The sequence below is a fragment of the Rhodnius prolixus genome, unplaced genomic scaffold (genome assembly GCF_049639745.1).
Source record: "Rhodnius prolixus isolate KJV_2025 unplaced genomic scaffold, Rpr scaffold_2, whole genome shotgun sequence".
Lineage (NCBI taxonomy): Eukaryota > Metazoa > Arthropoda > Insecta > Hemiptera > Reduviidae > Rhodnius > Rhodnius prolixus.
The window spans coordinates 31,323,299-31,350,700 of NW_027411592.1; the positions used below are offsets into that span (position 1 = coordinate 31,323,299).

Consider the following 27,402-nt stretch of genomic DNA (forward strand, 5'->3'; position numbering starts at 1 on the left):
ACAATGAACTGGATATAGGCAGGAGTATCAAACGGAACATAAACTAAACCCCAAAGTCACAATTCAAAAGAAGAAAACAATCAGGTTAACCGACAACCCGACTTATTGCGACCAAACGGATGGCCCCTTTTACAATCACATTTACTAAAACAAGAGAATTAATGATGCATCAATGATAATCAATGATGCATCCGACTCATAAACAAAAAAATCTCCAACTCAAGATCTTCGCAGGCCAGGTAGAACAAAAAGTACCTCAAAGTGTCTAATTATCCTGGTTTAAAGAAAATCGATATGGCCGTTTTTGAGAAAATCTAAAAAAAAAATTTGATTCAAGTAAAGTGGTACTTTACTTTTGTCAGGTCCGATAGTGGTATGTAAACTAGACTTCAAATTTGAACTTCCTTCGACATTTCGTTTTTGAGTTATGCTTATCACGTACTCTTCAGACACGCATATACTAAATGAAAAACTATTTCTTGACTTTCTCTGAACTAGATAAGAAGCGTTTTCGTGTCAAATTTTTGATTACTAGTTTCAACCGAAAATATTAGTTTTTTTAGGCTCCTAAAGTCCAAAAGAGTGATTTTTACAAATTGATGTCTGTATGTTTGTTGGTTTGTCTGTGGTTAGCATTACAAACGAAACATCGCAGAAAGTTTATATTTTATATATCGGGTTCAAGTGCCACCATCGAACCAGATGATACTTTTGGACAAAATGAACCAGCAGAAAGTGCCCATTTAATGAATTTTTTTTTTTCCAGTTTATTATTATTTTTTGTTTTTTTTTAATGTACCGATGATTAACTGTAAACCTGATCTTCTTTACAAGCTCATAAAGTAGACCTGCACTAATTATTTAAAACATTTTCCCTGTAAAATTTGAATAATGGCACTTCAGAACGCGGGGGTGGTTAGGCTTTACTCAAAAGAGCTTTTTCAAAGAATTTATGGACTTAAAATGACAATTAAATGTTACTAAGTATAAATAATAAGTAACAAAAACATCAAATTTTAGTCTAATTTACCGACCAGAAAAGTAATTTCAAAGATTGATTTTAGTAGTTTTAAGCGTCTTTTTGCTGTGGGTTGTGCTTCAGCATAACTTGTTAACGAAAAATTGCAGGAAGTACAAATTTGATTGTTGGTTTAGGTAAAAGCTATTGAAAAACACAGCCAACTGGATAAGCCATTACATTAAATCGAAGTTTCATTTTTATTTTATTTATTATTTGAAAGCGATCAACATGAATGTAGAGTAAATAGTAAGTTGAGAAAAAATATAACGGAGGAAAATTGAAAAAATCTCACTAATGTGGAAAATCCGCTCAGCAAAGTGCAACTTTCGGTTGTAAAAGTTGCTACACATCCAGGCTGTGTTGCAACAGATTTAACTCTACTTCATAATATGTAGCACACAAAACGAAATATTACACTGAAACAGTAATACACAGCAATCTCTATTTCAATTAGCTTCATCAAAGAATTCCTACAGATAAATGTTTAAAAAAAAAGTTGTAATCAACCTTGATGAGTTCAATGAGAATACAAAGTTAAAAGAAAATTGTTAAACATATCTGAGAAAATTTAAAAAAAGTACAAACTCATGAAGTAATACTTCCTTTATAAGGGATTTTAAACGCGAGGTTATTGTCGGATTCCCAGGGTTTCAGTTTGCTGCAATTATTAAGTTTCTTAATTATTTTGTTCTCTCATGCACCATTTTCTAAAAAACACTTTTTTGGGACACCAGGAACCTCAAAACGGGTGTTTCAAATGAAACTTCGAAACCTAAAATTAGAAAAGATCGCAATGCTTTTGTAAGCGAGCGATGGCGCCTACACCCAGATGCAGAGAGGCGGAAATAACTTCGACCTGGAATTGTGAGACTTTTACGCGCATTGCAACGAAATTCGTGGAGTCAAAGGAGACTGCTGCAGGGAATAGGGAATTTTAGAGAAGATTAGTCTCTAGTATCCTTAGTCCGCAAGCCCCACCACCTCGTCAAGGTTAGACACAAGTGGGGTCAATGCCATGAAGATGGTAAAAAATAAGAACACCAAAGAGACAACCTAACACTGATGCAGAGAGAACACTGTTGATGTATATTTAAAGTATACAGAAAAACGATTGTTGATCCTTCTTCTCACCATGGCAGGAAACTAAGAACCAGAAGAAGCACTGTCTAGAAGGCTGGAAGCGAAAGGAAACAAACACGACAACAAAGGTTTTTAAATGTTTGGCGGGAAGAAGAAATTAAGTAAAAGCGCAAGAAAATGCATAAACACGGTGGCGGTGAAAGATAGAAAGAACCGCCAAGAGAAGGCAGCGTACGACTGTTCTTTACTTAACAAGAAAAAGTTAAGACTAATGTTACAAATTTTTCAGATATGACTTACCTATAGATTGATATCTTATTATTTATTATTATTGTTTTTACTGCCGCAAATAACGAGAGCGACCTAAGCCTCCATTGGTCCTACCCTAAAAATCATCAAATGTGCTCTGATCGGTTTTGCTGATCTCAATGCATTATCTAAGAATACTGACCGAGATTCTACCTTAATATCTGGCCAGTACCAAATATCCAAAACCTAACTTCAGTGTGCAAGAAAATCGTACAATCTCCCTCAAATCATCCTCGCACCACGTACAGATGCGTGGACCTTCCTTCTTATGACATTTTAAAACGCAGCCATACAAACATGCCCAAAAACCACCGCCGCCAGAACTGTTTTATTAATCAGTTCCATCAAGTGCCTTCTAGTATCCGGTTTAACCTCTCATTAAACTCAGCGTGACGACATCCTCTTATTTCCATCCAGAGCGTACCTAACTCTGTCTGCCTCCACTTCCTAATTTTCTCGTCATAGTATCATTTAGAAATTGCCAAGGCAGATTAGGGTCCATTAAATCATGTGCTAGACCTCTCTCATGCAAGCCTCATCTAGTTACCCTCAATCCAGGGATATGTACTTTATAAAAATAAACTAAGAAGTGTCTAATCATTCTTCCCGGGGCAAGGTGATCCGGACGTTTTCCTTGCATTCTCCTACCTAGTTTGAGTACAACTGAGTTTTGCTAAGGCCTTTAAAGCCGACTAATTTAAGAGAATAACCTTACACCTTTACATTATTCTGGATCCCCTGTGACTTTCCATTTCATACAGCTCAACTTGGAAAACCGTATCATATCGCCTTAATGCTCAAACCTCCAAGGATTCAAATATCTGTTCCTGACAATACCTACTCCTTGAGCTCCTGCCTGGAATCATATGTGAATCAATTGAAAATCTTCGTCTCGATTATACAAAATTAATGTCCTCTTCAATTATTCATAATTTCAATAATTCTTAAAGTGTGACATTTACAACTATAAAACATCTATAGGACCATTTAAATTATAAGCTCAAATTGAATTTCGGGCAATTTGAAAAAGAATTTTTGGTTTATTAGGCTACTAAGAATCAGGTAAGGGATCTCAACCAATAAAAAATAAAGGATTTAATATATATTTTACAAAAAAACTAATAATAAATACTCATTTTTTATTTAATGACTCCTCCAGAAATAAATTATGACATAGAAGTAGATTTTCATTATATTTTAATTATATACACCTTACAAATAATAATCAGATATCAATAATTTACATAGATTGTTACCTATACTTAATAGATGATAATATTTATTTCAAGCATCTTACGGGGTAAATGAAATTAGTTACAACAAAATAAACAAACAAACATTCCAAACTCAAAAATCTATCGAGAAAGTATTAGGTCATAATAAAATTTTTCGAATAATATGCTTTCCATCTTCGAATTTTACTGCTATATTAATAAAAAATATACTTATTTTCAAATAGGATTTAGCAATTTAGTTGAATGACACACATAGTAGATTCAATAATTTACATGTAAATAACCAAGATATAAAAATACATACATCCGTTCATACATACATACACATTCACGCACAAATATATGTTATATGAAGTACCTCTTGTATGAATAAAAACCTAATAGATGCGTAAACCATGAATTTATTTTCCTGAGGGAAAAAATGTAAGAACAAGAGTTTACGTGATTAAAATTAGAAATGAAAGATTCTTCAGGAATTTGGTAAAAAATAGTCTTACTTTTAAGTAAGAAATTAATCCTACTAGTGAAGATTGATCTGATGTGTATCGTTCAAATAAAAATAAATACAATACTAAAATCTATATTTGGGGGGGGGGGGTTACTTGGGAGTGAATTTCTTAAATGACGAATCTATTTTTTAATAAAGGTTAAAAAGATCTTAGACTTTACGAACTTTATTGGAGTTTACCGTCTCTCCTCTTGCAATCGCAATTGACGAGAAACAAGATAATAAAAAAAGAGTTAATATATTTCAATCAAAGATGCATTAAATTTGTTTATAACGTAAATTGATTCATTAATCGAATTTCAAATTAAGAGTGAATAGATAAGAAGAGTGAAATAGGAGCATGACCCGCCACCACCCGAAGGACCGATATTCTGAAAAATGATGCACTGAGGTGCTTCATATATTTCAAAATCCATTCTAAATGAAATTATCATTACTTAAAGGGCAATATGTCACAACTGTGAACTGTGAGATTTGTATAAACTCCAGGGAGAAAAAACATTTTCATTTTTCAATTAATTTCGATTTATAACTTCCATTAACTTTTAAGTTCCATGAAAAAGTGAAACTTTTTCTTAACATAACGAGTTCAAATACTATTAATTCATGGATTCAATTCAACATTGTATGCTTATCATAAATGTTTTTACGTTGTTCCCGAACTTGTTTTTTCCATTTATCTTGTTGGTGCCCCACTCTATCAAGTACATTCCCTCGCACTCCCATTTGATGAGAAGAAACTCCAGCTGCTGGTCCCACACTCGTGTCATCCTGAAATAGTTCAGAATTGTAATGCCAGAGAGTTTGAAAAACATCGAAATTTCTGCAAATATACCTACCTCTTCATTTGTATGTTCAACGTAATTACTTTTAGCTCTCTTATTAAGCAAAGGATCCAGACACAGCAAGAAAAACATATAAATTACCAAAAGAGAAATTATCCATATTACAATCGCGACCACGATCTAAAAATTTAAAATGGAATGCATCATGTTTTAACAACTTGAATAGGAGGATTGTCATGGAAAAGATATACATATATTGTCTAACCTTAATTATATTAGTGTTCCTGCTTTCGTAGTTACATACACACCGAGGACAAACTTCTTCGGTTTTGTTATACTTTTTATCAATTAATGGAAGTGGTACACTGTCACAGTCACTAAACAAACGCACAAGTTAAAAGTAAATTAATAAGTAATAATAAATTTGTCAACATTTTAACTTCAAATATGGCAACATTGCATAACAGCTTAACATTTTCACTAATGAGAAACTGACTTATTTGGTGGTACATTTGTTATGTGGAACTCTTTTTGCGAATGTGTTCCATTAACAATGGTACATGTACATAAACATCGCGCATCTTCAAATGAATTAGCCTGAAAAAGAAAGAAAAGTTAAGCTTACTTATTACTTTTCAGACATTTATTTATCTATTAATCACTACCTCGAGTGAGTTAATATGTAGAACTAAAAAAATAAGAAGAATGAACATTATACTATAAAAACGATATATAATTTTGAGACACTACCAAACCTAAACAATATCATATGATATTGAACAAAAAGGAAACCGTTGGAAGGTTTCATTCTTTAATTTGATATCTAGTTGAAAAATAATATCGACTTAATATTTACATTTATGCATAAAAGCAGACTATTCTTTAACTGTTCATATATTCATATGTATATGTTTATATATTTTTTTACGGTTTTTAATAACTTTCAACAGGAATAAAATATTTGGGAAATTATAGTATTCTTTTCAAACGGCTGGTTTCATTCTTCATCGATAACGTCTTTGTTACGAACCATGACCGCACACGTGAAACAGTATAGAGTAGATGCAGATTTGTGTTTTTAAGGTTTTATTTCTGTGTAACTGATATATCAACAATTCTTACCAGCTTAAATCACTGAGTTTTGCCAAACTATTTTTATTAAATGACACTAATAATGGAAGTGAGCGCTCAAGACCGGATTCAGGAATCAGGAGATAGTAAACCATATAATTTCTCAGTAGTTCCTTTTCGAATTGAGCAACATCTCGAATTCATTGATATTTCAGAAGGTAATTTTCTTAATGAAAAAATTGTATTTTGCATTTAATAAAGACGCAGATTTTTGCTACGTGCAAAATCAATTTTAAAATTCTTAACTAACTTTGTGCTGTAACTATTTCATTTTACATTTAAGATGGATACTTACTACTGGGTTCCTCAAATTTAGTTTTAAATTATTGGAATGGAAGCCTTTGGTACTTTAAAGATGCGGATTTGGCGCCAGAAAAAGAGCGAAGTCTTACGGGTCATGGCTGTGATTATAGCATTGCTTGTGGGAAGTTTTTAGACAGCAGGGAAAAGGTAAAGAGTGTACATTTTTTCACCTATCAAATTTGTGATTACACGTTCTTTTTATTTGAGGAGGCTTAGAGTGTAACTTTATAATATAAAGTTATATTATAATTGAAATACACACCTCTTTATACACTTTAATACTCGTCAGTATTCATGGGCCTTATTTTATAATATTTTCGCAAAAGTGTTCTTATCTCAATATTTACTAAAAGCGAATACATTAATACAATAAAATTTGAAAAGAAATATTTTCTAAGGAAGTTTATAACATTTGTTTCCAAATTTTAAATTAAGTAGTCATTTGTTTTAAGATCTGGTAGATGATAATGTTTTTTAGTTCTTTATTTTACAATTTCTTTTCTGTCAATTTTTACCTACATAAGTTCCAACCCTACTTCTGGCTCTCAAAAAGGATGGTTATTCCAGTGGAGTAAATAATCATTTGAGTTTGCTGTAGTCTCCCATTGGACTGCAGTATATTCGCGAGGGGCCTTTACTTTCCGAGTAATCAGTGGTTGAGCCTCGAAAAAATTATCGTTTATCTTTTAGCGTTTTTGGTTGTAATGGTTTGAAAATGGTTATGTGCAAAAATCTAGGTTTGATGAGATCAATCGACACCATTCTGTTTCTTTTGGAGGTCGGTAACGCGTTGTCCTAACCATGAGGGACTGGAAAGGTCATCGACTGGGAGGTTGTGACGTTTCCATACAGCTTCGTGCCGGTCAAAAGCGTGTGATCTAAATCATTGGATGTATTAGGATTTTATTTGAAGAATAGTGTTTTTATAGTAATTGCGCTGAGATTTAACTTGATATCTGTGGTGAAAAATGACTTAAGAAGTTTATATTGTGATGTTACTTCTGTAAGAAAGTCTAATTAGATTAAAATGTCAATTGGTTCGCTGTTGAGTTTCTCTGATGGGGTGGCATTTAGTTCAGAATTATGTAGTATCGGAGCTCCAGGTATTCAGGTAATTTTGGAATCTAGTTATTAGTGTATAATCAATTGACATTTTAAAAGTAGCCTTTAACACTAGGTGTCAACGTTCAATCTTTATACTTGCTTCTGGATAGTATGCTGTTTAAATGTGCTATACTCTTAGATGTTTAAAGTAAGTTTACGAAGTGTCGGTATCCAAATTATGAATCTCTGTTGTGGTAATGATAGTGCACGTACCTGCATAAGGTGGCGAAGATTTGTGTTTGCGATAGTCCTAGCCGTTATGTCTATAATCGTCTCTGTCTCAATCAAACAAAAAAACCTTGGTCTAAGTTTTAAAAGAATACAACTCGCTCGCTTTTTTGTAACAGATAGTTTCATAATGATACTTCAATATCTGAGATATCTTGAAAGAGGGGAAGACACTAGCCTTGCATACAAGGTGTCTGGTGATTGCCATTTTGGCCAGGAAATTAAGGACTCCACGGTTGTTGCTAAATAGGTTCGTACCTTTGTTGGTAGCCCGTCCAGAAATAAAGTTCTTGAAAAGTCGGTTCCGTTATTATTGGCCTAGTGCAGGGGTCGGCAACCTATTTCAAGTAGAGAGCCATTTCTCCTTAAATAATTTTAGTAAATCTTACCAAGAGCCGCAAGGATGATAGTGTAAACAACTCTGTAGATCATTTGTATTCAAAAATTATAATTTGATATATTCAATTATTTGATGATATTCAATAACATTTAAATGTTTTATGTATTTATTTTCACATATTACAAAGTAAATAAACAAATAAATAATAACTAAACCTGTATTTGAATGAAAATGGCGGCAGTCCTATATATTACGTACTGTATTTTAATATAATTCTATTCAATTTCAAACCTATCACATTTAAAATTCTTTTTGAAAAAATATCTTTACTTTAATAAATGAAATTTGCATTTGTTTCAATAAAATTGAAATATACAATTTATTTTGGACAGGCAGAAGAGCCACAAAATTTGGATGAAAGAGCCGCATGCGGCTCGCGAGCCGCGGGTTGCCGACCCCTGGCCTAGTGGAGTAGAAGGTTTTATGTCTCTGTTTGAGATGTGAGGACAGGGCATTTCAAGGGTATCTTTCAATAATTTCTAACTTCTGCGTCAAAAGAACTTTCTATATGATGATCCTTGACTATTTTTCATATTGTTTGCTGATGTGAACTGATTGAGGTTTCCAACCTATTTTTGAATAAAGTGATTGCATCTGTCAACTTTGAATTGACTTTGTTTAATTATTTTAACCGGCCTCCTACCAATGCGCTTAATTTTATCTTGTGATTCTTCACAGATGTGAAAAGGCTCTATACCTTATTGGTGACGGGTATCTAGACGATAGTGCATCTGTCAACTTTGAATTGACTTTGTTTAATTATTTTAACCGGCCCCCTACCAATGCGCTTAATTTTATCTTGTGATTCTTCACAGATGTGAAAAGGCTCTATACCTTATTGGTGACGGGTATCTAGACGATAGATAGATAAACTTTTTTTATTTACATCATAGATAGTAAACAAAGATAGAATTTAACAGCCATTGGCTGTCTGTCGGGAGTGCTAATTTCAGATAAGGATGTATATTTTTTACATTGAACTGAAAACTGTACAATAAAAATGTAAATAATAAAACAACAAAATTAAAATAATAAAAAAGTAAAGAATTTTCCACTTTAAAATTATAATTTTTATTTTACATTATCATTAATCCAACTACCAATTAGTACATAATTGAAGTGGCTAACCAAAAAGGAACGATAGGCTAGAGCGTCTCTTATAAAGCCAGCCAACACCGCCCAATTTGCGCCATTCAAACACCTCAACATTTCCTCTTCCGTTAAGGACTGTGCACCAAAGAACCTCAATCTTATCTTTCTAAGAATTCTACAACGGCCCAAGAAGTGGAAAACATCCTCGGCTTCCCTAAGGTCACACATCGAGCAGTTGTAATTTCCTCCAACAATGTATGGTTTGAAATTTAAATTGAGGGCTTCCGCCCTCGCTTTAATCAAACTACTGATTTGCGACCTCTCCAACCCCAGATTCAAATAATCCACTTTCAGGGACAACCTCTTTTATATGTATATTGTAGTAAATACCATTGGAGGCTCGCTGTTTATAAGACAACTGGTAATAGGGCACTAATCCTTCCCTTATAACGTTCATTTCCTTTTCCAGCTGTTCCACTGAAACAAACATTTCGCTGAAAACACATCCCAATTCATTAGCCAAATTCATCCAGTCCTTTTTCTTATTTTCTTATTAATTATTTCCTTGGCTATTAAAGAGGTCAGGCGGAAATCTTTATAATTTAGGGTTTTTATTATGTATCTTAAATGCAGACCAAATGTGAAAACATGATTAGGTACACATTTAGTCTCCAAATATAGCACATAATCCGGAATATGGGTATCTAGACGATCATGTCTGCGGAGCCTTATATGAACGCTAAAAAAAATAAATTAGCATTTGTTTTAAGATCTGGTAGATGATAATGTTTTTTAGTTCTTTACTTTACAATTTCTTTTCTGTCAATTTTTTACCAAAGTTCCAACCCTACTTCTGGCTCTCAAAATTTGAAAATTATAGAGTAAATCGGGAAAACCACTGATTTGTTTAATTATAGTTCTTTTTCCCAAATTGAAATCATTACTGCTTAGGTTAATGTAAACAACTCCTCAAATTGAAATCATTTACTGCTTAGGTTAATGTAAACAACTCCTCAAATTGAAATCATTTACTACGTAGGTTAATGTAAACAACTCCTCAAATTGAAATCATTTACTACGTAGGTTAATGTAAACAACTCCTCAAATTGAAATCATTTACTACGTAGGTTAATGTAAATAAACTGTAAAAGTTTTAAGCCTGTAACTTCATTTCGTCTGGGAAGTGTAGTTTGTTTGGTTAATAATTTAGATATTACAATGCAACAATAGATGTGTTATCCCAAAAATTTCACAGGTGCGAATTTAATCGCATATTTCTTGCGTGTTGATACTTCCCTATTAGGAGCCCATTTCACATCCTTAGTATCATGTATTCACGCCAAGTAATCTCCCTCTCATTCAATCAACAAAATAGATGCAGAAAGTGGAAGCAATACCTTGCCTCTGAATTGATAAATTACCTAATCAATGAAAAATAAAAGTGTGACATTAAGTCAAAAAGAATGCAGTCGCTGAATCTTCACCAAAAATTCTCTCTAGAATCATTGATTGTCTTGGAGAATTTATTTATTTTTACGAATTTCTATTTCAGTACCTCCGAGGTACACAACACTATGTCACATTTTAAATTTTTTACAGGAGAACAAATGAAATATTTTTTCGCGGTTTACGATATAAGCCCACGGGAGTTATTTAGCTTAAATCTTTGGTGGATAATAAGTAACATAGATGCACGTTAACAGATGGTTGTGTAATACAAAAAAAAAAAATTTTGAAAAAATGTTCTTAGTATACCTCCGAGGTACTGATTTATTTCAGTATTTCTTTTTTTGCAGGTAATTGTTGGAGATGACTCGGGAGCTATAACAGTTTACTTTATCACCACATTTGAAAACGATACCATTCATGTCATTCCACAAATGACATCACTTCATCATGACAGTTCAATAACAGCGTTGTCAGTAACATCTTCTAAAGCTCAAAGTGTGTCTGCAGGCAACGATCTAGCGTACGTTACGCTCAATTTACTTAAAAAGATTTTGGCTTCCAAAAAAAATTTCTTATCAATTTGTGTGTTTTTAGGATCAACATTTGGGATAACGAGACGTTAGTAAGTGAATTCAAATACATGCCAGCACATACTAGGACTATTACTTGTGTAATGACTTCTCCAGAAGAAAGTAGCTCAGTGTTTGCGTCTAGTTCACTTGATGGTTCCGCCTTACTTTGGGATCGAAGGATGAACAAAGCAGCTTGTTGTAAATATTTAGTCGAATTCTATTCTAGTTTTAATTAATATAACAACTTTAAAATATATTTGCTACACAAATTTACTTATACAAACGTAATAGCCAAAAATCAAAGTTGGCTTAGCCACAACTTCACGGTTTTTCTCTATGTGTATATGTCTCAGTCTACATCACTAACATCTATTCTGTCTGATAATGCAGGCTTGTAAAAGTAAGAGAGCGGTTTGAATTACAAAGAGGTACCCTGCAGAGCGCTACTAGCACTTGATGGTTGTTTTTTGGCGGCACCGTGTTATTGGTGCAGGCCATCATTATCCAAAGGAAAGAAAGTTCTTTTGGCAAAAGTTTTCGGGTTTTGCCATGAAAGGAGGCAGATCTATCAGATGCTTTGGATTAGAATGCTTTGAAATCTTTTGGGCAAAGCTAATAGTGGTCATATCATGTTTAGTTTACCCTGACTTCTCTCGCCTCTGTCATTGTGAGGACACAGCAAGTCGAGATTTCTTCAATCGTGGCAGAACCTTCAGGAAATTCATTCCTGCTTTTGAGTTTTGGGCCAACAGCTCGTTCAGGAATAAACTTTTTTGGTATATCCTTGCGAGTATCTAACAATATACTGTCATTATTGTGAAAACAAGAGTTCAGTTCACAGAATCTTTGAACTTACACAAGATGTTCTTGATCCAACTTACTGATAGTCTGTATGGTGGTGGTATGTTGCTGAAAAGATAGGTATCTTAATGTGAACTTCAAGCCACGAGGAGGGCGGACAAACGTGGTCAAATCCAACCACACATACTTCTCGATTCTTTTCAGAGACTGGCTAATATAGTAAGACACTATTAACACCATTTCCCTACAATTGAAAAAGGAAAAAAGAGATAAAATAGTGCCACAAGACTAACGCCTAAAAGACATTCATCAGAACTGTTACATAGCCACCGTTCGTTTTTAAAAATCCATTGGACTTAAACTTCATCAGAATTTACTGTTCAATTCCTTAGCCAGATAGACCGCGCGTGGATTCTGATTAAACATTTCCCGTTTGTGTAGGAGGATGATTTGAAAAAAGTTGATTTGCGATTTCAGGGACCTTGAAGAATTTATTCATCTCGCATTTGTTCGCTGTGGACCTCTATAAGTAGATAAAGTGATCTCAAAAACTGCTAGTTATTCACACTCAGTAGCACCAATGTATTTATTTGTTGTGAAGTAGAGTAATAATTCTTATACCAATGTCTATAGCATTCATTATACGCGCCTAAAAACATAATTATTTTTAAAAATATATTTTCTAAATTTTCAGGTTCACTAAAAAACTTCATTATTTAAACTTTTTGCACTTTCTTTTTAAATTTAACAGCTATCAAGCAAACACAAAACTACGGGCTGACAGCATTATCTTGGAAGAACAGTAACGAAATCGCAATTGGCTCCCAGGCAGGGAATGTAGCTGTAACTGACATTAGAGCTAAAAAAGATATAATTGCGGAACCTGTTATGGATTGTTCTATTCATAATATTATCTTTGATAACAACCGAGGGTAACTTTTCATTTTTTTATGAGTTATTTTTTCTTTTTCATTATTTTAATTTTAGTTCTTAATGTCTGTTACTGTAATCTTTTAATTTACATTTTCAATATTAAGTTTAATAACCCACTATGCAAATTGTTAATAGATTGCTAGGCGTATGTGGTGATTCCACTTCTGTTAAAGTTTGGGACCCCGAATCCAAAAATGTTGTGTAAGTTTGATTCAAAATAATAAAATAATATTTGTTTTGTCTAGCTGATTTCTACCGCTCTTGTCTTTGGAGTGAATTTTGGTTTTGATTGCAATGAAATTTCACAAATTTAAACCGATGGTTTTGAAGTTTGGCCCACAAAGGTGCTGATTTTTAAAATTTTAAATTGACATTTATTGAAGTGTTATTTGAGAAACCATGAGGAAGGTACTGGGCCCATTGGAAGACGAAGTACAGTTCACTTTTAGCTGGATAGGCTCGCTGTTTTCACGAAAGAAGAAATTTTATCAGCATTTATTATGCTTTTAGAAATTAGTTTTTTTTTTTCAGCACAGATCTTAATAAAACATTTTTGCTAAATCTTTTTTTTTTTTTTTTTTTTTTTTTTTTCAGATATACTGATGAAAGGCACACTGGACTAGTTAGAGGGCTTGCTTGGCACCCAAAATCACAGAAACTTTATTCTTGTGGATTTGATAAACAAATATTTTCACATCAAGTTACAACTTTAGAAAGCTGATGGAAAATGTTCAGTTTATACTTTTCTTAACAAACTGATTTTTTCCCCCCCAATTTTCATTACCATTTTATATCTTTAAAATGTATAAACACTATTTTAATTCAATAAACATTTTGTAAAAATAAATAACCATTAATGTAAAAAAATAACATAAAATGGACGTTTGAAAGGATTGTAAAATTTCTTTATCAACAACCTTTATTCTTCAACACAACCACACTCCTTTTATTTTTTTCCAAATAACAAATATATATCTATATATATCCGATCTGTTTGTCAGTCCGTTGAGTCCTTCAAAGAGTCCTGTATTGATGGGAGAAATTTACAATTTCATAGATTTATTAAAACTTAAAACAAAAATTAACAAAATGAACAACAATTATCTATAATAAAGTCAGTCTCAGTTAATGAATATATTAATTTTAATTTCAAGACAAAATATATTTTAAAAAGTACAATGGAAGCCAATTCCGTTATATACTCGTATATTATCATTCGTTTCATATACATTTGAAAAATAAACATAACGTTTATTTCTTTATGAAATGTGTTACATGTTTATTTTTGGAGCTAAATATGTATATGTATATTTTGAACTTATTATATACCCTAATACTTTAAGAGTCATTATGTTTAAGTGTCTTAACACTGGAGTATTTCACAAGGCAAATTACACACCTTTTTGAGAGATCTTCCACCTCACACTGGTTTTATTCATGCATCATAATTATTTTTTCTTTTATCAACAGGATCTAAAGCAGATAGAGCAGAATTGCTGGAGTTCTATCTTTAATCAAAATCCTATTTCTGTTAAGAATTACTTTTAAGTATATTTTTTGTTTTGTATTATCACTTTTTCTAGTTTTGAGATTGTGATTCCGGGAGCCTTGTTTATGTTTTGTTTCTTCTCTTTGGGAAAATATATTTATATTTGTGTAGAGCGTTAAATATAGTAGACTGTCGTGTTAGGTAGTCTCTGAGGGAATGTAGTGTTGAATATTTTATTTTCTCAACGACCCATCCCAAATTCCTTATCTTCATCTTCTCTTACATCTCCATAAACCCACATATTAAGTCTTGCATTCTTTGCTTTATCTTCAGCCTCTTGGTATTCTTTCATCTGTTAAAAAACTTTCTGCTAGTAAATAAAATTAAATGAGTTGCCTTAGTATTAAATTTAATTAATATACTTACAATTTTTTCAAACCTCTTTTCTCTGCGTTTGGCTACAAGCACATGTCCTTCAGCCACTAATAACTTCCCAATGTCTTCATTTGTGTCAGGTGTACATAAAGTAACATAAGTTGTACTTTTATCTGAGTATTCAATGTTTAAGAGTAGTTGTCTGTCTTTAGCATCATGTTGGAACTGTGCAATTGCAATCTTTTTATCTTCAACCTAAAATTTAATAAATGATAATAATTTCTCTCTTCCATTAGCATATCGTTCCTAATTTAAAAATGAAAAAACGAAATTCTTGTCTGAGAAACAATGAAAATGGAAGAATGTACTAAGTGATTAAATGAACATTCTCAAATAAGACAAAGACTATCAAGAACAGCTCATCCATCGATTTGGTAAGCAAACCACCTCACCGGACAAGGTTTCAATTAAAAAATGCAAGTTCCCTTCACTTCACTCATGCAGTTCAAACAATACATTTTTTTTTTTGCAGATTTAGAAATAAACGAAATGATTCTTTACAAAAATGATTTATGATATTTGGTTTTTCAAAATCCTCTTATAGTTTTCTTCAAACATGGAACGAGCAATTAACAACTAATTTATTTTAAATGATTTTTCTTTAAAAATAAAATTCGAAGGGTTATGGAGAATCTAAATTACGTTTGATCTTAAAAGGGCTCTGATGGACAAAATTGTCAAATTAATGAAAAACCTGTACTTTTTATTCATCCAATTCCATGTTAAATGAAAACTGAGATGTTTGAACTGCTTACATACACTTTCAATGATACTGATTCAATTCTCGCTATATTTTTCATATACGAAAAAGAAATTGCTGTTTGAAATTGATACTCATATATAAACTTTTACAACTTACATCTGGAGGTAGCGTAACAAATGCTAAAGTATATTGCTGAGCATAAGGTTTGTCACTAACGAAGGAAGAAGGAAGGGCAGCACATTGTACACTTTGAATTTCCGCCTTGTTGCCATAATCCATGTAAACGACTGTTACCTTACTTCCGGCAACTTTTTCTATTTTTGCTCGATACCACATGTCATCTACTGGATATTTGGCTGCACAAGTATCGCCTATAAAATAAATACTTCTTAATCTCAATCAATTTATTCGTGTAGAAACAAATCACTTGACTCTTGGCCTATGGGGATAATTAGACACATTACTTAACCACTTTCATTTACGCAACGTAGAGATTTAAAAAAAAAAAACACCAGAAACTTGTAATGACGTTTCTTCATTCATTTTAGGTGTAGGAGCATTTTGACGTAATACATGTTGGGGGAGGAAAAAATACTACGTGTATCTAAAAAAATAAACTTAGTCAAGCTGCATTACTTATTTACTTATACCAAAAAGTGCTGCTCTCTCTTACTCGATCTAATGAGTTTTTTATGCCCCATAAAAAAATATTAATGATCATTGTGATTGATACCCAGGGCTGTTGATGAATGACAGTACAGTGTGCGACCAGAAATACGAGGGTCGTTTGAAAAGTCCGTGCAAAGTCAGAGAGATAGCACTACTGGCGCGTATCGAGGTTATGTTTAGTTAGTAGCATCTCTTGGAAGAACACACACCAAGTTTCAGCCAGATCGGTCTATTTCTTTGTGTTTGGCATTCGTTTGAATCGAGGAAGTCGAGTGATTTTCAAATCGTGTGAAGTGTTGCAAGGACGGTTTGCAGCTGTTCCAGAAGAATCCGCAGGACTTTAAGCGTCGTTTCGTCACTGTGGATGAAACATGGATACATCACTACACTCCTGAGACCAAAGAACAATCTAAACAATGGGTTACCAAGGGGGAATCTGCGCTAAAAAAGGCGAAGACCGTTCCTTCGGCCGGAAAGATTATGGCGACTGTCTTTTGGGATTCGCAAGGAATAATCCTCATCGACTATCTGGAAAAGGGTAAAACTATTACAGGTGCATATTATTCATCGTTATTGGACCGTTTGAAAACCGAGCTGCAAGAAAAACGCCCACGATTGGCCCACAAAAAAGTCCTTTTCCATCACGACAACGCACCAGCTCACACCTCAGCAGTTGTGGTCGCAAAATTAATGGAAATAGGGTTCCAACTCGTTTCACATCCCCCCTATTCTCCAGACTTGGCTCCCTCGGACTACTATTTGTTCCCCAATATGAAGAAATGGCTGGCGGGAAAAAGATTTTATTCAAACGAGGAGGTGATTGCAGAAACGAATGGCTATTTTTCAGACTTGGACAAATCCTATTATTCGGAAGGTATCAACAAACTAGAGCAGCGTTGGACGAAGTGTATAAGCCTAAAAGGAGACTATGTTGAAAAATAAAAAAGGTTTACCCCAAAAAATTAAGTAGTTTTTATTTTTGCACGGACTTTTCAAACGACCCTCGTATGAGTGGAAAAATCAACCCCTACACTTTGAATTTGATCATCTTCGAAAATGGATAAAACATAAAATCAATTAGTTTCAAAGAAAATTTTGCCCTGAGGAGCAATCGGAGCAGATGTAACATCTCACTTAATTGCAAGAATTGAAAAAAAAAATATATATATCCATAAGTGTATTTATTTTTTAAATTTTCTTCCCTAAATTTCCTAAGGAATTTTATCGGGTTATTCGTTAATAATTTAAAACGTCAATTTACCTTTTTTAGGTACATAAGCACCAGGCAGAGGAGGATTAGCTGCCATTTCTTGAATTATCTTTTCTTGTAAAGCCTTAAGTTTCGATTCCTGAGCAGCGTATTGGCAAGAAAACGTTAACTCATTCACTTCGACCACTAATACTTTCTTATAATCAACTCGTCTCTCAATGGTTTTGTCTTCTTCAATTATATCAGTCTGCTCTTCTTTTTCAGTAAATTTCTAAAAATTAAAAAGTCATTTTTTTAAATGAATAAATTCTACTGAATAAATTAAAAAAAGTAGAAACAAAATTTTGCAGAACTGGAAAGCGTTGATATTATACGTTAGGGCTAAATAGCTCTTAAGCTTATAAAAAAATCAAGGAAAATATTTTGAATCTTACATATTTCTTTTTAGAGATTTTAGAAGATGAAACTGTTATTACAGCAATTTCAAGCAAACTTTTGCCCATCTACTCATAGGAAGCGAATTTCTTTGCCTATCATTTAAAAACATCAACCAACAAATAATTTTAAACCACGTCATACCAGTTAATTATTATTTAATGTAAACTGGAGATTGTTCTACATTGTGCTTGTATAATGAATTAAAAGGATTTTTTAAAAGCCAAACTAACTATTATATACTTCATCTCATCTTTAAATATCATTCTTCTTAAAATTTTTATACAAACTAATGAAAATTGACTGAACATGAATCTTGGGTGGTAGGAATATATATTGATTATTAAAAAAGAGGCTTTTAGACTGTAAAGGCTTTTTTTTTTATAAAAATCCTTAAAATAATGTATACATTTTGATCCCAAACATATCCATTTGAATCTCACAATAATGTCAAACCTACCCACAATCCATTGGCTTTCGCTGTATTTTTTGCATTGTTTAGATCTTTTGCATATTTGGAACTTTCTCCTGAGAAATGTATTCTAGCTAGTCCAGCCTCCACCAAAGCAACAGATAAATTGACATTGTCGATCCATAGCCATCCAATAAAATTTCCATTACGATCAGTATTTTCCACTTGTATTTCAACCTAAAAATATTTATTATAATTACTGAATTTGAGGAAAAACAAATAGTTTCACGAATCAGTTACTTACCTCTTTCTGCATGCACTTTTCTCTAGTAAAAGCTAAAGCTGCTTCTTCTGTGTTTGGACCATCATCTTTTCCTAGATTCCTTACTTCAATTCCTGAAAGCACAGAATAAACAAAAATCTGCATTAGTACATTTCAAAAGAATATACCCAAATACCAGCAAAGATGTTTAATATAGCGTAAGCTGTACTTTTAATTTAAAAAATTTCTGTTTTATTGTAGAGGCGCATTACAAAAGATTGCAACCTCTGGAAAAAAAATCTCTAGAATAACAAAATAAAAACTGTTGTCATATGTATATTGTTGGTAATATTATAAGTTAAAAGAACATGGATAGTTACTAACTCTGCTATTTACGATAAACGTATTTTTATTTTTTGTTATTTAATTATTTATTCAATTTCTGTTTGATTTTTATTTCAGAGTTGACCTTTCATTTTTATTTGCTCCTAAATTTCACAATTAATTCTAATTCATTGCTGTCTGGAAGCGAGACGTGAAGTTTCTCTGTTTCGAAATTTTCAAAGGTTCTAAGTAGAAATGATTTTGAATATGGATCTATAACTCTAGTTTCTTACAGATTTTTCGATTGTTTTTAGAATCAGTCATTATTTTCTTTAAAACGTCCCTGTCTAACTTTATTTATCTAAAACCATTTCAAAATTGACCTTCTAGCACAATCAACTTTCCCTTTTTCGAATGAACCATCAGTTGGGAGACCAAAACATTGTTCCTTAAAGATATCTAAGGATTTATTAAGAAAACAATTTCCACGTAGCAGAAGTACTTCATAAAATTATCCCTCGCAAGACGGTAGAAGCCCTGAAATTATATATTATTTTTTAAGAGCTTAATTATTTCACCTTCAGCAATGAACATTAGCATTAATTTTGCTTGTCATACAATTCACTATCAATCAAAATCTCAATCATAAATGTGTACCCCCACACGTAAAAACCAATAGATATGTATAGACAACTATTCATACCAACAATAGGTGCAAGCAAACAGACACATCCGCAAGAAAAAACATGGAACTTTGAGGATAAATCAAATATGATCTAAAAGTTCAGATTGAAATTACCTAACACCAGCAATCGGAAAACGCGCAGTCATTCATCAAAATGAAGAATCTAAGTAAAGTATTTAAAATTTTCACCTTCACTTTAGTAAAATGAGCACATTTTCAAGCTGTTATGAATTAATAACTACTGAATTCTAAATGTCAGAAAATGGCTCTTGAAAGAATTTACAGCAACAAAAAATATATCTTACCTGAAAGTAAAAATGTAATAAGATGAGAATCTCTTGGTAAATACAACCTCAATCTTGAACCATTCACAACAAACTCCACAAGAGCTTCAATTCGTGATGATCTCATAATATGTGGCAGAAGATTTTTCGCTTTTACTGGATCCTGAAATTTGAGAATTAAAAATAAAAGTTTTTCAACCAGACCGAAAAAACCTTTAAATATATTATAAAACTTTTTGATGTAAAAATTAAGACATATTTAATAAATAAGAATTTATTAACTTCTATTCACACTGTCTGGCAAGACACTATTGGGCTTAAGGAGATTTAATTAGTGGCACTAATGCTACAATATGTAAACATAACTATAGTAAATTTCGAGAAAACGTAGCCTAACAATGTCAAACGTTATGATCTTCAAAAACTTCACGAAAAATCTCAAAAGCATGGGAAAAATAATTAGAAATAAAATATTTAATATTTTTACTAAGTTTTTATCTGGCTGAAATTGAGAGCTGAAAAATGAAGGAAATATTAGATCATTGTTAATTTTTTGTTTGTCGTTTAATGAACCCCAACTTTTTAAAATGAAAGTTTTTTTTAAGGAGATATTTAGTTGGACTACTTACTTACCCCACAAATATCATTAACACGATGAACAGGTATGTCCTTCTTAGCATATACACCTTTATTGCCTTTAATAGCCTTGTTTTCTGCAGAAAGTAAACTATCATAAGCAGAAGCTCTTTGATCGTCGTTCTGTCTATACCTGACTACAGTTGCCAGGCCTTTGCTCACCATTGCTTCTGCTACATTCCTGCAGTTTTTAATATTTTGTTTAAATAATAATTAATTAATTAATTAAAACTGCCCGGTAGGAAAGTTGTATAAGGGTTGCAATAAATAAATAAACCAACATAAAAGAAAAATAAATTTTGAAGGTTTTGAAATGTAAACTTACACATTAGAAATCGTAACCGTACAGCAAGTTTTCTCAGGTAAACTGTCTCTGGCAGGTTGAACGTAGTCAACAACAACATTAACCTTTTTGCCTATAAGCTTTTTCCTTAGAAATTCTCTGGCTTCAAACATCCAGGGTATATCATAAAGAGGTCTTTTAACTTTAGAACGCTGATTTCCTTCAGCTTGTTTATCTTCATTTGATGGTTGGGCCCTGTAAAATGAAATTAATACGTAATTTAGAACCAGTACTCATACATTTTTTTAAAAAAAATTAATACTTTCACAAGATTCAGGGCAGCTATAAGTAAACATATTTCTTGTATAACTTACTGCTCTCTTGGAGGACGGATGCCTGCCAGAAAAATTTTTTTGACGGTACCATTTGGAAGTTTAACCATCAAAGCATCTCCATTTACAACTTCAACAACAGTACCCAAAAATTCACCCATCTAAAATTGTTTTTAAATCATTAATGCTTTAACTTTTCGAGAGATTGCATTAAACTAAAGTTATTAAAGTTACAGTTGTAGAGTTAGGAATGTTATTTATGTATTTTTAAAACTGTTTATCTACATCTTAAAATTTGGCATGATTAATTTATGACGGTCTCTCAAAAAATTTTGTGTTAACATAAATATAAAAATAGTTTTAATTTTTTTTTTTTTGTATCGGCTTTCATCTTACAGCCAGTGAAATTAGCGAGTTTATTTTGTTCATAACTATAATGAATTCACGTTCTTTCAATAATTTTAAACTTAATTATATATTCAAGCATAATTACTATTTTTTGTTTTTTATAATAGACTATACATATAATTTATATGACATTCATTTCTAATGTATAAAAAACTAGGAAAAACTATAATTAAATACAAAGTTATTGTAGATATTCTTTGGCGGAATTATAGCAGGGTAGAATACATCCAGCAAAAAATGGGTTACGCTACAACTGGAATTCGTATACTACATATACACATTTGCGGGCTAACATCCATATATTCTAGTGATATATTAAGAACGCCAAGCCAAAATTGGTGAGATAAATAGTATTAAAACAAAGTTAGAATAGTTTATTCAGTGTTTATCTGGTACTCAAAACAGTTTACGGGAGTGCGGACTAGTAAATGGGAGATTCTATTTCGAATTCCTCATGAAGCTTTTTTATTTCTTGGGAAAAATATTATAAGCGAAACATATTAATATTAAAATCTCATCTTCCAATACCCGTTCAAGGCATTAATTTTGTAAGTGGACGACGTTAAGCATTAATAACCTGAAAAAGACTGCGATTATTTCACTTGCCTTTTTCTCTACTCTGATGACTTCAATAAAATTCAGCAGAAACCCTAAAAAAAAATGTGCCAGAGCTGAAATATAAAGCTTCAACTTTCCTCAATTTTTCGTTTTTGAGTTAGGATGATCACAAACAACGGTTTAAAAAAAAAAAACTAGATGTTCACTAAGTCCACAAAAACACTTCAGTTTTGGAATCAGAAATAAGGGCATTTGGGTATTCTAAATATCTTGGGATTACTTGGCAGGAGAAGGACTTTCTTCAATCATCTTAAAACCAAAGCCATCAAGGGTGCCAAGCGTTCAATGTTACAGAAAGATTTGCTGCTACAAATTGGATAGACTCTAAGAATAGCAACTGTACAGCCTACAAGATTTATATTTGGCCTGTATTCTAACTCGGATGTCTGCCCTCTGTGCCGTGAAGGGAAAATGGAGACTGAGCTCTTCAATGCATGTAACGCGCACGCTGCAACTAGGGAGGCAATTGAACAATAGCATGAAATATAGTAACAATAAACTATTTAATAAGAAGCGCGGCTCTAAATGGTCAATTAGCTTAGGCTAGCATTGCAAAGAGGGGGGGCGGGGACACTTATACTGACTTAAGAAAAAAAAAAAATTAACCTTCGGTGGAGGAGTCCAATTTTTCCAAATTCTTAATCGTTTTTCCTTGGCCAATTTTTCAGCTTGCCTCAATTTATCGGCTTCACTTTTTTTCATTTTTGCAATTGACCAATCAACACAATGTGCAAGCCCAGCTTTCAAAAGTTCTTCAGCAATATTACCTTTCTAGATTGCAAGAAAACAATCATTTATAGGTACGATAAAAAGTAAAATAGGAACTAATAAGCTATTAAAACATACAGGATGATGTACGGATCCAACGAAATTATTATTATTGACAGTTTCTAATACAATTTCAACATCTTGTTGTAGCAATCTAATTTCTGTGAAATATCTGGCTTCCTCAGCAAATTCCACTTTCACCGAAAGATCTGGTTTTCCTTCGCTATCCAACTTATGTGATGGGCACTAAAAAAAGCAGAATAAAATTACTGTTAAAGTTTTCGGGATTAACTTTATTATATAATAGTAAAAATGCTTTCAAGTTCAATAAGAAGAAATTACATGACTTGTTCATTCCATTCAATCAACTTCAAACATTACTTACTCTAATCCCAGACATCATTAAAGTAACATATACGAAATCTGGAAGTAAAAATGCTCGAACTGTAGATCCATCACGAACATGTTCAATCACTGCTTTTAATGGCTTTCCTTCGCATTTATCAACAAAATTCATCACGTTATCCACTGACCACTTTATATTTCTCACATGATCCTAAAAAATATAAATTTATATAAATATACATATAAGTAGAGTTACTAAAAACTACTGCAGATCTTACTAACCTGAGGATTTCCTAAGCTGAACCGACCCTTGTTAGCAGCTTTTGCTGCTTCCTCCAGTTCCACTAATCTCGCTAATTCTGGCGAAGGGGATCGAACATTATCTGCTCGTACATGCACTAATCCTTCTTTAACCATAAGCTCAACGATGTTTTCTCTGTTAGGTTCTAAAAAATTAAAATTATCAGAATAAAAAAAACTGAAAATTAATTCGTAAAAATTAAGCTATTACTTTCTCTTCCTGCTGTAAAAGAAAATAATATAGTCGAATTAATTAATTAATGAGTTCCTGATTTCTAATATAACAGTTTCAGGAGTAACTTTCAATCTTCTTTTTATAGCAAAATACACAAAACTATCACTTATACTTTAAAACTATCCGAACAAATTTTTTAGAAGTTTTCGGAAGGAATAGCTTTAGGGTTTACTATAAAGTTCATTTCGGTAAATTATGAAGTTCTGAATCAGTTCCTATACTTTTAAGAGTTAACATTATATTATTTAATCATTAAAAATTATATACAAAATTTTGAATTAGAAGAAAATCGTTGATCGGAAGTACGACTTGTCTAAGTTTTGATAAACGAAACTTTACGATGAAGAGTTTTGTGAGTTTCTTTAAATTTACAAAATAAATAGTTTTGTCTGCGGCCAAGTTCGGTATCTGCCCCCTAGCACTACTGATAAAATACGTATTTCTTTAAAAAAAAAATGAAGGAAGATAGACCTTTCTATGAAATCTTTTACCACAAACAGACCACGTTCATAATTAGCCACTTGCAACAGTATTGCTCCAACATGGCCTAATCTAAAATAACATTTAATTTTTAAATTAGAGAATTATGCCATTAATCCAATTCTTAGAGTTGAAATTTATTAAATAAGGTTTAAAACCTACACTAAAATTACATTTTTTAAAGATATTAAACGTTTTATTTCTGTGGTATAAAAACAAAAATAATTTTAGGGAATGCTTTTATAAATTCTTCGGTTTACTAGTAAGTTTTACTTTTTAATTTAAATGCCCATATGTATCCTGTACATTGTCCACCTATTAGAGGTCTACAGAAAGAGAAAACTAAATGCAATATAGCCGTTTTCTCCGCATTCGAAGTCCATCCAATGCATTTCCATAATATAAATCTCTTATCTCCTTTTACATTGTATACAACCATCCTAAATTTCATTTTTATATAGATTTTATTTAATTGAACAGCCCTGAAGATGTCACAAAAAATATCAAGTGAAGGCTGTAGTAGAAAAATAGAATGTCCATTCGTTTTAGTAAACTAGAAAATAAAAAATGAATAGAAAATAAAAAAATCACTGTCAAAGCTTAATAAACAAAGATCCTGATGTTACCCAAAACATTAACTGAGTTTATTTTTTACTTAGTCAAGCATAACAAAATGAATATTAAAGAAGCATTAATTTTAGTATTAAAAATATAAATCAACCAGCCATGTTTCCACGCATAAAAAAGAGATTTTCAAAATAAAGATCAATTGTTTAATAACAAACATATGAAGCGATTTTTAACATTCTAAACTGTCAACAATTTTAGGATGTACTGTAGAGCCAACTTAATAGTTGGTGAGAAAATTACCTCTCGCACTTTCACACTGGAGCTTGCTCAAGCCTTACTAACAATTTTGAGATCATAAACTTGGATATTTGAGATTATGATTTTGATTTGTTAGGATAACTCATGTAAAATAGTTTTTATATAATCGCAATAGGTTTTGGCACGAATGTATATTCTTCAACTTGCTTTATCAAGTGAGGTATAACTGTATCGAATAACGAACGTCAAGAAATGAATATAGGAGCAATCGTTCAGCATCTAGTTGGTGAGAAAGAATTCCTGACTTGAAAAATTATTAATTAGACTATCTGAGTGCTGAGATATCGGAAATCAAAATCCCAAAAAGAAAGAGAGTAAGAATCTGTAAAATATAGAGATTAGCAAGATTGTAAATGGGTCACTAAACCAATTTCTACTTCTGGTTTTATAAGTAATGGGAGGTTGTTAGGCAAAAGTCCCGAAAAAACTGCGATATCGTTTTCCCCTAAGCATTGAGTTAATTGCATCAATCACTCAAATTTCTGGAAAGACTTTGAAACAATACTTTACTAAAGAAGCGATAATTTGATAAAAATGTATTACTGGAAATCGTACCATTTCCTAAATAAACAGTGGCATACTCGCGAGTTGATGTAGGAGGTTTATCAACTACGAATTGTACCACTTGACCAATTAGCTTTTTACGGAGAAATTCTCTTGCTTCCCAAGCATATGGTTCATCTTGAGAGTCATTGTTCCTGGAAAGAACGATAATAATATAAATAAAGTACCAATGTTTAAATTAATAGATAAAAAAAACTTGGAAGACATTAAAAATTTACTGATTGGGCACTCTTTTTGCAAGTTTAGGAGCAGTGACTAAAGAAAAACTCAATGTTTTTTCTGGTGGAGGGCCTCCTTTTGGTACTCCTCGAATTACAATTGTATCTCCAGACAAAACCTAAAAAAGATCATGGAAAAATTTGATACGAATTTATTCCAAAAAGGAAAATGATTCTTATCTGAAAGGAAATACTTATATAAACATTTCAACCAACTTAAATAATAAAACAATGGCTTATACATTCGCATCAATACTCTCACTAAACCCACAATGAAACTATGAAAATGCCTGTCCCATCCGTTAAATAGTTATGTCCTACATTTCCCCAATTTACATTTCAAAAAATTTGTATTGCTTAGAAGCAAAAAAGCTTTTTTGTTTCGTTTTTCTTATGTATTTTATGTATTTTTTACTCATCATTAATTGATTCACGTTCCTAATTAGTACCAGCTGGAATAAACCTTATTTATAAATAACTGATTAAAGACCTTTTAAATATACCCCTTACCTGTTTTACAATCCCTCGGTTGACTTGAGGAGCTTGCTGAGGCACCTGAGTCTGCTGAGCACTCATCATCCTTTCGTATACAGTTCGTAAACAAAACTTTTCAATCTAATTTTTCCAGGTGAATGTTATCACCTTTTCCTTCGCAAATTAAATGTAATTTTGATACTTTAACAAAAATCCAGTCCCGACAAAAAACACGTTTTCATTTCATCTGACCACCTCATCAAATAGTCAGGCCCGAAAACGTGAACGACGTGCTTACTAACAGGGAGGCAAGTGGTGATGATGTGGCTGAAGTAGTTCTGATCTTGAATCGAAACGAGTCCAATTCTCACTACTACCATAAATCCTTAAATTCTCTAACCGACCATAATTTAAAGAATAATTATTTTGATTATAATTAGAGCTGATATGGAGTTAGGAATAGAAAGAAATAATCTTAATAAAAAATTCTGTAGCAATTTTTTTATGGTATTTTAAAATAGTTATTTTATATAAGAAAGGTATATTAATAATTACGTATTAATTTTCATAAATATATAACAAAAATTTCTAAATGCTATAATTTTATTGCTTGCTGTAATTCTAGTGCACGACGCACTAAGATTAAATTCAGAATTGAAACTAATTATAATAACTACTTCAATATATATAAAGATGTGTTTATTTTGATGATTAAAATAAAATTAGGCCTATTACCTTACTAAAAATAATTATTAACGGTTGGTCATGAACCTATGTATGTAGCTATTTTGGTCCCCCCTCCCATAACCTTAAAATTGTGGAATAACTACATTCAAGTAAATTAGGTATTTCTCTTTCTTCCATATTTGTTTCATCACTTTTTGGAAGTTCAGTACTTTTATGGCATATTAGTTCAAACATGCTGATATAAAATTTTATGAGTAATAATCTATCAACATATCTGAGAACTCTTTCTGTCTTGATTGAAAAAGAG

General features: G+C 32.1%; 3 protein-coding genes across 3 annotated transcripts; 1 reads left to right on the forward strand and 2 right to left on the reverse strand.

Annotated features, from left to right (window-relative positions):
* Positions 1–3,826: 3,826 nt before the first annotated feature.
* Positions 3,827–5,739, reverse strand: LOC141449480 (uncharacterized protein CG1161). Its single transcript, XM_074118968.1, has 5 exons — positions 5,604–5,739; positions 5,435–5,535; positions 5,204–5,315; positions 4,993–5,118; positions 3,827–4,924 (listed from the first exon to the last, which is right to left on the reverse strand). The coding sequence occupies exons 1-5, from the start codon at positions 5,649–5,651 to the stop codon at positions 4,766–4,768; spliced, it is 546 nt and encodes a 181-aa protein (XP_073975069.1). The 5' UTR covers positions 5,652–5,739; the 3' UTR covers positions 3,827–4,765.
* A 163-nt stretch (positions 5,740–5,902) lies between these two features.
* Positions 5,903–13,844, forward strand: LOC141449479 (methylosome protein WDR77-like). Its single transcript, XM_074118967.1, has 7 exons — positions 5,903–6,227; positions 6,353–6,519; positions 10,993–11,165; positions 11,240–11,415; positions 12,770–12,950; positions 13,087–13,152; positions 13,546–13,844. Exons 1-7 carry the CDS (start codon positions 6,101–6,103, stop codon positions 13,670–13,672), a joined length of 1,017 nt encoding a protein of 338 aa, XP_073975068.1. The 5' UTR covers positions 5,903–6,100; the 3' UTR covers positions 13,673–13,844.
* An 8-nt stretch (positions 13,845–13,852) lies between these two features.
* On the reverse strand, positions 13,853–26,706 carry Tudor-SN (Staphylococcal nuclease domain-containing protein 1). The gene is made up of 17 exons (XM_074118966.1): positions 26,445–26,706; positions 25,935–26,053; positions 25,708–25,850; positions 23,532–23,695; positions 23,290–23,460; positions 22,983–23,150; positions 22,743–22,907; positions 21,153–21,271; positions 20,821–21,033; positions 20,493–20,676; positions 19,881–20,022; positions 18,609–18,700; positions 18,353–18,541; positions 17,509–17,728; positions 15,735–15,949; positions 14,867–15,070; positions 13,853–14,792 (listed from the first exon to the last, which is right to left on the reverse strand). Exons 1-17 carry the CDS (start codon positions 26,511–26,513, stop codon positions 14,682–14,684), a joined length of 2,688 nt encoding a protein of 895 aa, XP_073975067.1. The 5' UTR covers positions 26,514–26,706; the 3' UTR covers positions 13,853–14,681.
* Between the last annotated feature and the right edge of the window lie 696 nt (positions 26,707–27,402).